Raw genomic sequence first — 15,594 nt, forward strand, 5'->3', positions numbered from 1 at the left:
CAATGATATTTTATTTGTTTTTTACAACCCACACAACAAAAATAAGAAATAAAAAAAAAACGAAAAATGATTTGAGGTATTGTAGAAGAGAATGAAAGAACGTGAAAATGAGATAAGAAAAGAATGTCAATATGAGAGAATGAGAGATTGAGAGAATGCTTATTTATATGATAAGAAATGATGGAAGTTACATTTAGAATTATGAAGTTACAATAGTAATTTATTGTGTTTGAATAAAATTGAGTGGTAGAATATGATTAATGCATAATTTATTTTATTTTCAGTTATAATTTTATTTTAATGTGTGAGTTAAATGTTTTGTGTTTATTGGGTCTTAAATATTGTTTAAAGCAATTAAAAAGCAAATAAAACAATCAAAAAAATTAGAAAACATTAAATGAAAATCAACCAATAAGGAGAGACCAAAACCTTACCTTTATATATATGATATATTGCTTTAAACTTTGAAATGAGAAATATATTATAAACAATAATTTTACATGAGAAATATATTAATTTAGCCAACTAAAATATGAATATAAGTTTAGCCAACCAAAATAATTAAAAAATATTAAAATTTAACCAAAAATATTTTCTCTTGAAAGATAAAGAAGTTAGTAGGAGGAATGAATTAATGTACAATTATTGGATAGGAGTTACATTTGAGTTAAATAGAGTTACATGCCTTTAATTATAAATAAATATTTTTAATTTTTTATAACCTAAAATAAAAGAAATACCAAGTGGCCGAATTAAAATTCACTTGATTTGGTTGTTTGTTGATATAAACTCAACACCTACACATAATATTTCAAAATAAAAAAATATTACTTTTGAAATGACAAACTAAATTAGTTTCCTTATAAAATTATATGAATTTTTCAATCTCAATAATTTTGAAAACCTCAAGGATAACATATTTTTTTTTGGTTTTTTTTTTGTTTTTCACTCATCAATTTAAATTATAGTGCTAGATTTCATACTAATGGTTTCATCTTAAGAGAATTTAGTTAAATGGTATTTTTAAAATTATAATTTATTTTTATATTTAAGTTCCAGCTGAATATGATTTCTTTTTTGGATCATTTTTTATTTTGATTAAACACACAAAAACCAATTGTTTAATTATGTTCTTTTTGTTTTCAAAAACTTAAAATCATTAAAAAAAATTATATATTATATTAATCTTTGCAGATTTATCAATTGGATCACAAAACAAAATAGTCTTTATAAATAGAGTTAATAGACTTTACAAACAAAATAGACTTTATAAATGGATAATTATATTGATCTTTAAATATTATATTCATCTTTATAAATTATTAAAAATAATACATGAATATGTGAGATAACCATAGATATAATAGATAATTAGATATGGATCATTTCAACTTCATGATCTTATTGTGTGGTGAATATTGTGAGAAAGTATGAAAATAATGACTTATAAGATGTTAATATAAAATAGAAAATGGAGATAAACCTTTTAAAAGATTAAAAATATATATATAAGATATACATATCATACAAACTCTAAAACTAAGCTTTTACAATGATATTTGATTTGATATTTTTATAACCATACAACAACAATAACAAAAAAAATACAAAAAAAAAAAAGAGATTTGAGAGTAGTGGAAGAAGATGAGAGTGAAACCTTACTTTTATATATATGATTAAATGAGAAGTGAAAACGTCCCACATTCAATTTCAGCAAAATTTTACTGTTTTACCATTAATGAAATTGTCCCTGACGTTGAAATATTTTGCCCCCGAACGTAAATTTACGTATTTTTCGCATGAAAAATAAATCAAAAATCGCAACAGAAATAATATAATTGCATAAAAAGTTATTTGCAAAACTAGAATTTACTAATTTAATCCCTAAATTTCCTGAAAAATATCCTTTTTACAAATATAGTTCTGTTTTATACTACAAATTCTACAGATTTGAGATAATTAGTGGGCTTAGATTATTTATAGATAGATCGATGTTAATCTAAAAATTAATGGGCTTCTACAGGAAAAAAAGAACCCGACGACAATACACCTCCTTACTGGAAACCCTAAAAAATAGGTCTTTTACAACTATAAATATAATGCTATCTTTTGCTTTCACCATAACTCAACAAAGAAAAAAAAAGAAAAAAACTATCTTCTCTTGAATTTATAGTTTTATCAATTTCAATAATTCTTTCATCATGTTCTCAAATTTATATTTGTATTCCGATCTTGATGTTTTTTATGATTCATCGACTGATCCTATTTATTTTCCTATTCATATAGTGGTTTCTTGGAAAGCAAGATCCAATAATCATAACGCTTTGGTTGTTGTTGGTTCACCTTACAAAAAGGTATAATATTGTGCTTTTTTGGTTGAGGTTTTACATTTAATTCTTTAATCATCTTCTCAAAAAAACTCTCTTCTATTAAATTTATAGTTTTATCAATTTCAATAATTCTTTCATCATGTTCTCAAATTTATATTTGTATTCCGATCTTGCTGTTTTTTATGATTATCGACTAATCATATTTATTTTCCTGTTCATATAGTGGTTTCTTGGAAAGCAAGATCCAAAAATCATAACACTTTGGTTGTTGTTCGTTCACCTTACAAAAAGGTATAATTGTGCTTTTTTGATTGAGGTTTTACGTTTAATTCTTTAATCATGTTCTCAAAAAAATTTATTTGTATTTCGATTTTCTATTTTTATGATTAATCGATTGATTCTTTTTATTTTTCTGTTCGTATAAGGGTTTCTTTGGAAAGCAAGATCAATAAATCATAAAGCTTTGGTTGTTGTTGGTTCACCTTACAAAAAGGTATAATATCTTGTGCTTTTTTGGTTGAGGTTTTACGTTTAATTATTTAATCATGTTCTCAAAATTTTTTATTTGTATTCCGATTTTCCGTTTTTATAATTAATCGACTGATTCTTTTTATTTTCTTGTTCGTATAGTGGTTTCTTGGAAAGCAAGATCCATAAATCATAAAGCTTTAGTTGTTGTTGGTTAACCTTTCAAAAAATGTATAGTAACATTTTTGATGAGGTTATAAATTTATAATCATAAACCTTTAGTTGTTGTTGGTTAACCTTTCAAAAAAGGTTATAAATTTAATTATTTTATTATTTTCTCAAAATTATAATAACATTAAAAAAAAAATTCTTCAAACGAATATTTATAATATATTCTTATATTTATCTTCCATATTTTTAAAGAAATATATTGCATATGGATCTTATTATTCTTTTATTTTCCTGTTAATGTAATAGATGATAACTTTTTTACATAGGTTTCAAGGACCAGATGAATCGATCAATAAATTTGTTTCTAATTAATATCAAGTATTATTTTATATAATCGGAATGATTAACGTGTTAAATTATTTCTAATCTTTATAATTTCTTTTTTATAATTTGGTTTCACTTGGACTGCCATATTTGCAGGAAAACTATGATCGTTAATAGCCCTGTATATTTTTGAGAATATAGAAACGAAATTGTTTAATTTTTATCTTTAGCTTAAATTTCATTTAGATTATTTAAATAATCATGTTATATGAGAGTTGATAATAATTCCATGTTTTAATTATTACTTTCTTTTAAAAAAAATTGAACAGGTTAAACCTAAAGAATACTACAATGAGGACGGTCATGTGGATGATGTTATGATTCCTTCAACGACTACAACAACTAAATTCTCAGATTGGATTATATTCAATACACAAGCTCCTCAAGCCAAAGAAAACGCTATGCTAAAATTTCAAAATCATCCATTTGACATGATGTGGAATCCAAGATCAAAGGGAATACAATATTTCTTACACCCTCGTACACATCTTCGTCCCATTCACGCCCTCCTTCACCCTACAATATTTCTATAATATTTGTTTCTTTAATTTAATCTAACTTTTTTAATTGTAACATTAAAGCTTATTTAATTTATTAACAATAGAATTATTTAATTTATGACTTTTGTATAATATAATCTTTATTTTTAATAAAGCTTGGATTTATGAAAATATTTATTTATAAAGGTTTCTGATAAAGTTCTAATTTATTCTATAATAGATTAATAAATTATACATTAATGAATGACGGAATAATCATGTATATCTTCAAAGTTTTGAAATTTGGTAAATTTAAGACGATAAATATGTAAGAAAGTTTCATAATAGGAAAACTTACTCTTCGTTTTCAATTTCGAAAAAAGTTCAGTGTGCACGTTGTTAGCCGAAAGGTATCTAGAGCTTTCAACAAGCACCAGACGTCCAATTAAATCTAAAGATCATAATTAATATAGTTTGGTCAGTTACACATATTTAATAGAAAATATACATATACGACAACTCAAATAATTGTTGTATACCTTTATTTGTAAAAATCATACTGGCAAAGGATAAAATTTACGATAAACCTTATTGTATATATGCAAATACAAAAATTCTTGATAATCCAATAAAACATTTTAAACTTTTTCAAAAGATAAAACATTATATTTAAATATGTCAATTATTACATATTAAATCAGAAAGTAACATATCATGAAGTTAAAAAACAGTTGTTATTAAAATTTTATTATCGCGCTTTAAGCGCGGGTACCTCTCTAGTTAGTATGATATTGTCCGCTTTGGATCTAGGTGGCAAAGCCCTCACGGATTTTTTATTGGGCTCCTTCCCAAAAGGCCTCCTACTAATTGGAGTTGGTCTTGGCTTATATATTAGAAATTTATTTTATAATCTTCAGATGTGGGACATTGTTTGTATCCCAACAAACCTCCACTCAAACTATGTACCACGATACTTTGGCCTCTCCTTCAGCGAAACCCAGGTACCTAAGCTCCAGTACCCCCTTTTATTCCTGAAGTATTCTTGAGGCACCCTTAATCATGTCATCTTTTTGAGAGATCCTCCCACACCAAACACAGAGCCCACACCCACTCCCCTAGGTCCACTTTTCGACCTAGGCTCTGATACCAATTGTTGGGCTTTTTCAAGCCCAAGCCAACTCTCCTATTAATATGATATTGTCCGCTTTGGACCCAGGTGGCAAAGCCCACACGAATTTCTTATTGGGCTTCTTCCCAAAAAACCTCATACTAAGTAGGTTTGAAGTTGGTCTTGGCTTATATATTAGAAACTTATTTTATAATCTTTAGATGTGGGATATTGTTTGTATCCCAACATCCAGCTTTAGCTAAAAACAAATGTAATCAGCAACGTTGAGTTTTGAGATGAGTTACTTATATTTGATTAAGAAAAAAAGTATTAAAATATGTTCTCTCGGTCCAACACATTTACATTGTATACTATTATTTTGTAAATCGTTAGGCGCTAGTTGAATGGTTAGAGTAGACTTAGCATTTAGTAAGAAAATTGTAGATTAAATAGGAATTAATCGGAGATTAATATTAAATTATTTTATTAAATTAATAATAAAATAAAATATATAATATTAAATATATGTATAATTTTATTTATGTTAAAATAAAAAAACATCAAATAATACAGAAAACTATAGCATTGTCTTTAAAATTACGATAAACACATAGAAACGTAATTTTACAATAAAATTTTATGATTTTCATTAAAAGTTTTTACATTAGTTATTGTAAAACATCACAAATTCTTAACTTCAATGTCTAAATAACAAAAAATATATTTGATTTTTAAATTTGATTCCAAAAATAATCGGTAGACACAAAATTAAGTGATAAATAATTGGATTCGACGGGTTACAATCAAATTACACAGATATAATCAGGTAATCAATGCTAGGTGGAGATTACTCATTAATTAAGATAGAGAGAATGAATCTAGCAATTTTACAGGGTGTAATCAGTGTTAGGAAGCAAAAAATTTTAAAACAGGATATATACAAATAATATGTAACTATTTACTGCTAGAGTTGGTAATCTAAACTGTATTTACTGTGCTAGTGAGAGTAATCGTTATGATTGTTCATTTTTCATTGGTTATATATAAAACCAAGGGAATTTTGTCAGATCTGCTACATTCGTTTAGAATCTTTCTAGTTTTACCACATTTGTAAACAACTTTTCTGATCTACCATAAGGACATGATAGAAAGACGAAAATGACCCTCTGTGTTGTGTGTTTAGTATCACGTGGTCCAACAAAAGCAATATGGGACAACATTGTACTATGACTTTGTTGGTATTTATTGTGGATAAAAGAAAGAATTGGTAGGTAATAATTGTTAAATGATTTACAAATTAAAATAAAATAAATTAAAATATATCATGGTCTGATCATGACGGACAATATACTATATTGTGGACAACTAATTGATTGTCCACTGAATTTCAATGTTAGCTTGAAATGGACAAATTGTGACTGTCATATATTGTTGACATGTTAGTAGTTGTCTACACAACAATATTGTCACCAAAGTTGTCCACACTTGTATATGATGAGTGGACGATAAAATCCGTTAACTTGTCTACAAATATTGAATTTAAAAACCAAAAGAAAGGTTAGAGAACAACAAAAACTGTTGATATACACTTACTGTCCCAAGTAACATACATATACGTAGTGGAAATGTATATTGGTAGACAAGTGTGTCTAGACATATGATGGTTTGATATTGAAAGGACAATAAACTATATTGTGGACAATTAATTTATTGTTTACCAAAAATGTTGTTCATAGTAATGTTGATAGCAAAAGTCAAAAAAAAAAACAGTGGATGGAGCCTTTATAGTTTGAATCGTTGTTTTTTTCCATAGAAACATTTTCAATTTAAATTTTTGGGTTGGATTCTTGGAAAAGAAAAAAAAAAGTTGAAAGAAATTGAGAGAGAAAAAGGTTTTTGTGTGTCATTTGCTGAATTTGGAGAAATGTAGAGTGGAAGAAGAAAAATGGAGTTTTGTTCGGTCTGCAAATCAAAAAGTTTGGTCTGACAAAAGTCAAAAAGACTTGACAAGAAAAACAAAATACAAAAAATTATTTTTTAAAAGATTAATGAAAGAAACAAAAGAAAGGTTATTATAGTCTTTTTAATTTGTGTTTGTGCTAGATTCAGAAAACAATTAGGTAATATGGTAGAATCAATGAGAAATGTTTTTAAATTTGGTAGAATTGTTAAAAAACTCTAAAACCAAATTTGATTGTTCATTTTGTCCCACATTTAGAAAAACGTATCCACTGGCATAATTTTAACATATTTATATTAACCTACAGTAGCATCTTTAGAACTTTGGAGCCGATAAAATACATTTTAATAATTTTCTCTTTTACGAAGATTTGAAAATGTGAAATCCAGCAAAACTCACGTGTTTTTTAATGAGTTATTTGCCTTGCCGACAATGAATCTCTCAAGTAGTCTCGACCAAAATCACATGCAGTAGTTATTTCCTCGATTTGTTTTGGAAGTACAAGTTACATATCTGAATCGGTATATTAGCATCTATCTGTAAACGATTCTTATTCCGTAGTTTTTGTAAAAAGGTTTTCCAATCAATTAAGAATTGAATCTCTTTTGTTATATTTTTTATTTGTTGAAAAAAAGTTATAAGTCCATATATATTATTTTTCCAAGTTTTAACACATATTTTTGGATCTAAGAAAATGAAAAAACTGCACACAATGGAAACTATTATTATGATTAAGAAATTTTTTTTTTTTTTTTTAAATTATTAATGGACCGATCCAATGGACTTAGGCCTGAAATTACAGTCCGACAACAGTTACAAACCAGAAAAAAACTTTCCGGCGAACTGAAACAGAGAAACAAGGTTGGTTCCGGACGGTTAAACGGAGACAGAGGATCAGACCTACTAGCACTGACAAAAATAAGTCGTGCTTTGTGACTTCGACGCCAGATCCAGTTCTTTGACCGGAGTTTTCGAATCCTGTCGCACAACCATCACCAACGGCGATTCAAACCCACCAAAAGGCTTTCGAAATAGATCAATCCTCCGACTCTCCGCCACCCAATGAACATCGACTCCCCGACCTAGCAAATCGACATACTCGGACCCAAGCCCTTGGACTCCGAATCTATTCAGCCGGAAAACTTTCCCGAGGCAAAGCTGACTTCAGATCCGATCCGGTGGAAACAAAACATGGAGGCTAGAGAGAGGATGTGGCTCTAAACAACCTCTCAACAACCAGATTCCATGCAATCCATCTAAGATCCTAAAAAGATCTACCGTTAACCACCAAAACACTCACCAGAAAACCCACCTATCTGCATGCGCCTTCCGCCGCTGCCGCAGCCACTGATCCTGAAGGTTGAGCAGTGAAAGACTTCTCTGCATCTCCTATGGCGTCTTCAAACTAGCAGGAGCCAGATCCGAAGCCTTTCGACCGTTGAGATAGGACCACAGCCACAACGCATGCCGGAAAACCACACCACTCCGGTGACATAGAAGAAAGCTTGCCTCCCTCCTGTTGCATCTTGAATCCCAGTCCTGCAATGAAGTGCAGCCCAAACTTACCTGACAAACAACAACAAACCAATCGCAAAGCACCGTCTCGGATTGAGTGAGAGAAGACAAATCTGATGCAAGAGCATCAAACCACGACCAAAGATCTCTAAGGATAAATCCTCAACCCCTCACTTCTCCACCATGCCAACGAACCCACTAGAGAGACAAATCGACACACAGAGTCGCGAACCCCAGATCCGCTAGATCTAGCCCCAGATTCAACGCCGTCCTCAAGCCTCTTCATCGAGTCTTCACCAACGACCACCACCACACGAGACTCCGCATCACGTGCCGAGAAGTTCACCGGAAACCACCATCTAGAGAAACCCAACTGAAGTCGAAGGATGACTTTACAGAGGCGAAGTCAATGCCGGAAATAATAGGAACCAGAAAAGAAGAAAAATAGCTCTCTCAAGTGCCGGAAGGGCAAACTGGAGAGGCAACCGTCTCAGATCTGAGTTTGGTTTTGAGAAAGAAGGACAGAAAGTTTTAAGAGAGAGAAGGGGAGGAGGCAAAAAAAAAATCGATTTTATGAAAATTGTTAATTGGTAATATTCAATTTTTGGCGGGAAATAACTAATATCCTATAATATTTGAGATTTGCGTTAAGATTTTATTTTATTTTATAATAAAGTTATGGTCATTATTACAAAAGAAACTATATATGTTGCAAACTTTGTTCATTATTTCAAAAGAAACTATAAATAAACAATACTCTAATATCATCATGCATATATAATATGTGAGTTAGGTGACAAGTGACAACAGTTGATTATTTCGAAAAGATGAAAAAAATCCGCTGATCGGTGTATCTTAGGAGTTAGCAAAAATTGGTATTTTAGAAAAAGAGTTTGTTGAGTTTTTATTATACCTTATATATTTTATTAGAACGATGGAGTATATGATTAAGTGTTGTATGTATTTGTCTGGTTTGCAAAGCAAATATCCGGAGTTTTTAGAGGTAATTGAATTCAGATTTGAATCCGTCGAATATATAGTTTTGATATTCGGATCCGTCCATCTTGGATATTCGAAACTCAACATCTGTTAAAAACTTTGGATATCTGTCTATAATTTTTTGCATGGTTTTTTACCCACCCATAAGAAACCTTAGCCGGATTTTCGATCTCATCATTAGAGCAAACCCATTGCACAACCTCAAATGAGTGTCTCTAACTTTTAATAATATTAAAAATAATATTAATCTAACTTTAGATCTTCACATCCTTACTTTTATTTTTTGTCCTCCCATTAGTCATCCTTGGGTGTCAATTTTTTTTAAAAAAATCAGAGAACTTGTTTTACAAACAACAATCAAACAAACCAAAACCATTTTCCATCTAACTCTCAAACATCCTCTCATTGCACAACAATCAAAAACCAAAACCAGTTTCAACAATTCAAACCATTGTATAATTTCAGACATTGACCATAGTTCCTCCACAGCAACGATTGTTAACACTGGTGCCCTGAGCCTGAGCCGCTGACAAACTCAGAACAATGTGATATAAGAGAGCCGCCTAGCAGTATGATCGAGGATCTAGGGAACAAACAAGAATCTGGAGCTTCTTTGTCGATGTCACAATGAGGCAATATTGGTGCTCTCTTCAGTGCCTCATCATCATCAATATTTGTACTATTTATTCTCTGTGTAGACTGAGGTTGAGCGCGTCATGGGAGAAATATTGCTTTCGTGACTGCAAACTAAAGCTAGGGGAGAAAGTCAACTGCTTCTTCTTTGCAGATAGGCGTTGCTGCTGCAATGGAAGCTCTTTCAATACGCCTCAGTGTTGGAGTAGCAGCATCACTGGCTGTTAGTGTAGTCGCATGCCCTGAATTTGTCACTATCTGTAAACACATATAAAACGCAATTAAACATGTCTGCAAAACTTCAACAGAGAAACAATGGAATGAAATAAACACTAATTATTCAAGTTTAGTCAGTATATGTGCAATTGTATCATCTCTAGCTAGACCAAGAAGTACCCTGCAAGCCAGTGCTCGTAGACAATCTGGGGTAGCAGGGGGATTCACATATATTCTGGGCTGAAGAAGTTTGTGAACTCATATCTTCTCATATGCTTAATCTTAAACACCAAGTCAATCACCTCATAAAACCTCACAGAACTCAAGTAAAAAAGATTGAAACTTGTGAACTAGATTAACGATACGAATAGCTCTACTGGACTCAGAATAAAACTGATGAATAAGATCTGGCTGCTGCTGCAACACTTTATAATACTGCCCAACAAACTACGAACCCACCTGCACAACACAAAACACAACATACATCAATCAAAACCACCGATTCAATCGGTTGTAAGATCCGATCGAGAAACACAAACGCAAACCCAATCGAACACAAACGTCGCTCGATTTTGTTCGACGGTTCGTCCCAAACACAAACGATACAACCCGATCGAGAAACCAAATCACAAACCCAATCGAAGACTTGCATCGAATCGATTTAGAAGACGACGAGGCGAGATCGGTTTAGAAGACGACGACGAGGCGAGATCGAATCGATCGGGAGAAGAAGACGACGATGCGAGAGCTATTGTGTGATTTTGTGTTTCTCTCATTTTGGATATTGTCGAGAGAAAGAAGAAACTGAATAATAAAAAACAATAAAACAAAACTTAACCAATACAAACAATACACGTGTCGGGTCTATGCTTCTCTCAAAGGATCACCGCAGAGACACATGTCTCTCAAAAATATTAAAAGTTTTTTTTCTTTGTATATATTACTAAAAAAATCAAAGACATCCCAAAGAGTTGTGCAATAATCTTGCTCTTATGACATCGAGGAAGCGAGGAGAAAGGGCTAAGAGCCACCGAATATATAACATGCGAAGGATGAAGAAGACTGGTGGTGAAGAATAGAGCCAAAATCAAACATGAAAAGAAGAATCCCATTCATTATCCTTTGAATCGATCAAAGAGAAGAGAATGTAAGTTTTTTTTAAGATATTTGGGTTTTAGTACGTTTTTGGAATGTAATAGGCAAACTAGTACGTTTAATATTCATAATTATACAAATAGTCGGTCTCTCACTGTAGCAATTTTTTTTTTTTTTGATAACTCAAAGTGATCCTAAAGGCTTCCTAGGTCTAAAGACTAATCTACTGCGGCCGGGGGAAACCATGTTAAATTTTGAATCCCCGTGGCCAATGCTACTCGAACCCAGGTGTGGGACTTTTCTCTCTTTACCACTGAATCAAAGCGATTTGGTTTTTTTTTATTATCATACTCCTTCATGTTTAATTACTCAAATATTAAATAATATAATTTTTTTCCTATATTTTTTTCAGATACAAAAAATTTATATTTTTTACAAATTTTGTCTGTACACCTTACTATATCATATGATTAATAGTGTCAAAAGATGACAATGACCCTGTTCGTTATCTAATTGCTGTGATAGCAACGGCGACCCAAAAAAAGACGTCGACCAAAGCAAAAATCAAGTTGATCTGAAAAAAATACAGTTACTGGAGATGGAATTTCCGTCACTAACAGGAGAAGCTGCCACTATTATTTATAGCGACTGATAAACTGTGCTAAAACCAGTCGCTGCGACTAAATTGAAGAAGGATCTAAGTTTCTCTCTCTTATTTTCTTCTATTTTTTTTAGTTTGCGTCGCTGTCGCAGCGATGAGGTGCCGAACAGAGCCATTTAATGTCATGAAGTTTAATTTAACATGTTAAACATATTGATAACAAGTTAATTATATAATTTAACATGTTAAACATATTGATAACAAGTTAATTATATAGTTATCTTTTAAGTCGCATAAGAGATATGCAGTTACTTTTTATTGAACTGATATATAGATAAATAACTTTGATTCACAATTTTAATCCGATAAACATGCATTTAACACAATAAGTAAACTTATCACGATATTATATTATTTAGCATGTTAAATATATAACAGTTATACACTAAAATCACAAATGTTTTATTATATCATTTGATGAATAGTGTCATCGATCTCGGATGAATAATGTCATTGAGCATTATATAAACAGTGTTGTCAGAATTTTATGGACAGTTTTGCAAGTATTCTAAAATTAGAAAATAAATTTCTGTCTAGTGAAACTTTTATAGTTAAAGTAAAAGAAAAAGATAAATATGATTAAAAAAAAAAGAATGAGAATCTAATAAGAAATGTTAGATTATATATATATATATAGTATATATATTTTGGGTATAGAGATTTATATAGTTCTTATTTTAATCACAACCATTTGAGCCTTCGGTCCACAGTACTGTTTTATTTTACCAGGTTAAAAATAATTTTCTTTCTACCGTTGGTGTAAATTAATATCGAACAAACTTCAATTAGTTCTTATAAAATTCAAGTTCAACTATATCTCGTTCGTTGGCTTTATTTATTATTTTATTTGAAAGCAACATCGATATTCAGCCACGTGCATTATTAATTAGGAGATAACCTTTGTACTGCGCAAGAAGTGTTGTGAAGCAAAAGAGAAGAAGAGAAAGAAAATTTGGAAGCTTTGAGATCGAACTCCACCAAATTATCTTCCATCTGAAATCCGCCAATCACTATAGGGTTCTTCGGATTCACACCTCCGTCCACAAACCCTAAACAAACAACGTTTTTATTCACCTTCACCAGCGAATTCGAACCGTAGATCCTCCACTTAGCTCCTCCCCTAAGCACCAGATCGATCAAAGGAACTCCACGTCCTCCATTTGAGCGGAAGCACGCACCGAAAGGCTTCACGGCTGGAGCTTTAGCCATCTTGGCGTTTCCGGAGAAGGCTGTGAGAAGAGCCTTGTAGATGGAAGTTTCCAATACGGTGTAAGGAGCCAAAGTGGAGATCTTCGTGGCTCCATGAAGTATTGGAACGGTCTTTCCACCGATTTGTATGGACTTCACATCGATCAAGTACTCACCGGACTTTTCATTACCAATCAGAGGCGTGGAGGCAAAGATCGTAGAAATATCTTTTAAGTAAGGCAGATAATAATATTCCCCTTTACCGATCCAAAGGTCACCAGAATCTTTGATGGAGGGCAAACAAAGAGCCATCTTTGGAGGAAGCTTGTACATGGAGACTAGCTGCGAGGGAATCGACAAGTGAGTGTTAGCGAGACCGATGGTTCCTTTCAAAGGAGCACTATCAGTGCAGGTTAAAGTCAGCGAGAAGCTCTTTTCACTGTCCCTAGTGTATACTCCATTGTTTGTGTAAAATAACATAACGGTATCTCGGAAGAGCCGGGCATTGTCGGAGGAGCGACAAGGGGTCTTCGTCTTAGTGGTGGTGTTGTTGGCACAGGAGAAATTGGGGTTTGCGTAGGTGCATCTCGTGGAGCCGCACCTGATGGTGTGGAAGGAGGAGGATTTGGTGGCTGTGGCGCAGTTTTGCAATAACGGTCCTACTCCGTTGAGGTCAAGGACGAATTCTTTGCTGAAGTCTTCACTCGGGCCGATGGACAAAGGGATGGAGTAGGTATTTGTGGCCATGTCTCTATAAATAGGATGTAGAATTGATTGAAACTTTTCGAACGAGTGTGATGTGTTTGCAAGGTAGAGAAAAACAAGAGAGAGGAGTACGAAGATCACACGAGGAGCCATTTTTTTTCTTTTGAGATTTGTTACTTGGGGCTGTGCCTGTAATGTGAATTACTAAGACTAACCAGCATGTATATTTATAGAATGGTTTCTTCGTTTCTTTTTGCGATTTAGATTTTAACATTCTGGTAATTTTCTAACATTCCGGTAATTTTCTATCTTGTTAGGACAGTCAGAAGTATCTTACCACGTGGTCTCACTACAAAAAATTACTTGTATTGTATGACTTAAATTGCATCACACAAATAAATGATATATTTTTAAATTGTATATTTACAAATGAAGCAAATATATATGCGGTAACATCAATTAATATAAGTGATGTTATAATTATCTAATTTAACATCATTTAGTTAAAATTGATTTACTTTTTAGTAGATTGTATCGTTTTTATAGAATTGATATCAAAAAATAAATTTACATCATTTAGATAATTGATGTATTTATTTATTTATGGTAAAATCATTTTTCAAACGATTTTAATTTTACATCAATTAAAAATGATGTTAAAATTAATTATATTAAAAAAATTAATAATATATATTGGTTTTTTTAAAACAAAAAATCAGATATTCTCAAAATCGATTTTTACCAAATAATTGACATAAACCCCAATTCTCCCATCGTCTTCTTCAGCTCTCTTCACGCTTCTTCTCTTTTCAAGTTTTTTTTTTTATGCAAACTTTTTCAAGTTTCTAAACTCAGAATTATTGTAGAAGAACAATTGGGTTTTGTTTCCCTTGTCTAACACAATCTTAGGTATGTTCTACAAACTCAAATCTCATGGTTAGTTTTGAAACAATCCTTTCACTGTTCATTTGATGCATAGCTAATATTTATATTAGATTATCTTGTCTCACTTTACTATCAAAACAAAACTTTTTGAAGATTAAAAATATAGAAAATATTTATTGACAGATTTCTTTTATATATTCTTTACTGAATACAAACTAAAATACGCACAATCAAACATCCATACTCAAATTAATGAAATCATATGACAAAAATAAAAATAAGCCTACTTTTATTTTTTTCCCTTAAATAAATATTAAAAAATGTAATGAAAATTAGGTGAACTTTTCTTTTGTAATACTTTTTGAAGATGAAGATAATTTTAAAATTTTGAAATCCAATTTTGGCAAAATGATTTAGTCTACTGCTCAGCTCTTCGGTTAAAAATACAAATTTAAAAACTTATCAAATTGTAATATACCACATGTGTTTTCATTATTATAAGATGGTCACTCAGTCTAAGTGTACACAGAAAGATACTTGAGAGAATATACCATATGAGATTTTCTGTCGACACACTAGTAATAAAAAATATAGAAAAGCATGTGTTTACAGATGCTGCAAATGTAAGCATGCATTATCCTCGATCTCTTGGAAGCACGTGCTTTTCTGTATTTTTAAGCACTACAAATGTATATCCAAATCCATATCTCTCTATATTGTTGGTTAACTTGCGGAATAATTAATCAATTCCGTACTTACACATGAGCCATTCCCAGTTTCTTAGTTAAATGATATTT

At 31.3% G+C, this 15,594-nt stretch overlaps 1 protein-coding gene and 2 long non-coding RNA genes across 4 annotated transcripts; 1 reads left to right on the forward strand and 2 right to left on the reverse strand.

The window, feature by feature from the left end:
* Positions 1-2,122: 2,122 nt before the first annotated feature.
* On the forward strand, positions 2,123-4,038 carry LOC147918647 (uncharacterized). Its single transcript, XR_015592443.1, has 4 exons — positions 2,123-2,354; positions 2,554-2,621; positions 2,756-2,823; positions 3,623-4,038. It is a non-coding gene; the product is annotated as an uncharacterized LOC147918647 (long non-coding RNA).
* A 5,680-nt stretch (positions 4,039-9,718) lies between these two features.
* Positions 9,719-11,271, reverse strand: LOC104770252 (uncharacterized). Of its 2 annotated transcripts, XR_015593310.1 has the most exons (3): positions 10,898-11,271; positions 10,444-10,722; positions 9,719-10,305 (listed from the first exon to the last, which is right to left on the reverse strand). It is a non-coding gene; the product is annotated as an uncharacterized LOC104770252 (long non-coding RNA). The 2 variants fall into 2 exon arrangements; XR_764506.2 differs by lacking the exon at positions 10,898-11,271 and having other exon boundaries at positions 10,444-10,880.
* Positions 11,272-12,779: 1,508 nt separating this feature from the next.
* LOC104770253 (putative aspartic proteinase GIP2) lies at positions 12,780-14,157 on the reverse strand. The gene has a single exon (XM_010494652.2). The coding sequence runs from the start codon at positions 14,063-14,065 to the stop codon at positions 12,902-12,904; it is 1,164 nt and encodes a 387-aa protein (XP_010492954.1). The 5' UTR covers positions 14,066-14,157; the 3' UTR covers positions 12,780-12,901.
* Between the last annotated feature and the right edge of the window lie 1,437 nt (positions 14,158-15,594).

The sequence above is a fragment of the Camelina sativa genome, chromosome 20, assembly GCF_030686135.1.
Source record: "Camelina sativa cultivar CO46 ecotype springtype chromosome 20, ASM3068613v1".
NCBI lineage: Eukaryota > Viridiplantae > Streptophyta > Magnoliopsida > Brassicales > Brassicaceae > Camelina > Camelina sativa.

What these genes read in the sequence shown, in the direction of transcription:
- LOC104770253 (XM_010494652.2), bottom strand. Translation starts at nt 14,065, where the DNA reads ATGGCTCCTCGTGTGATCTTCGTACTCCTCTCTCTTGTTTTTCTCTAC.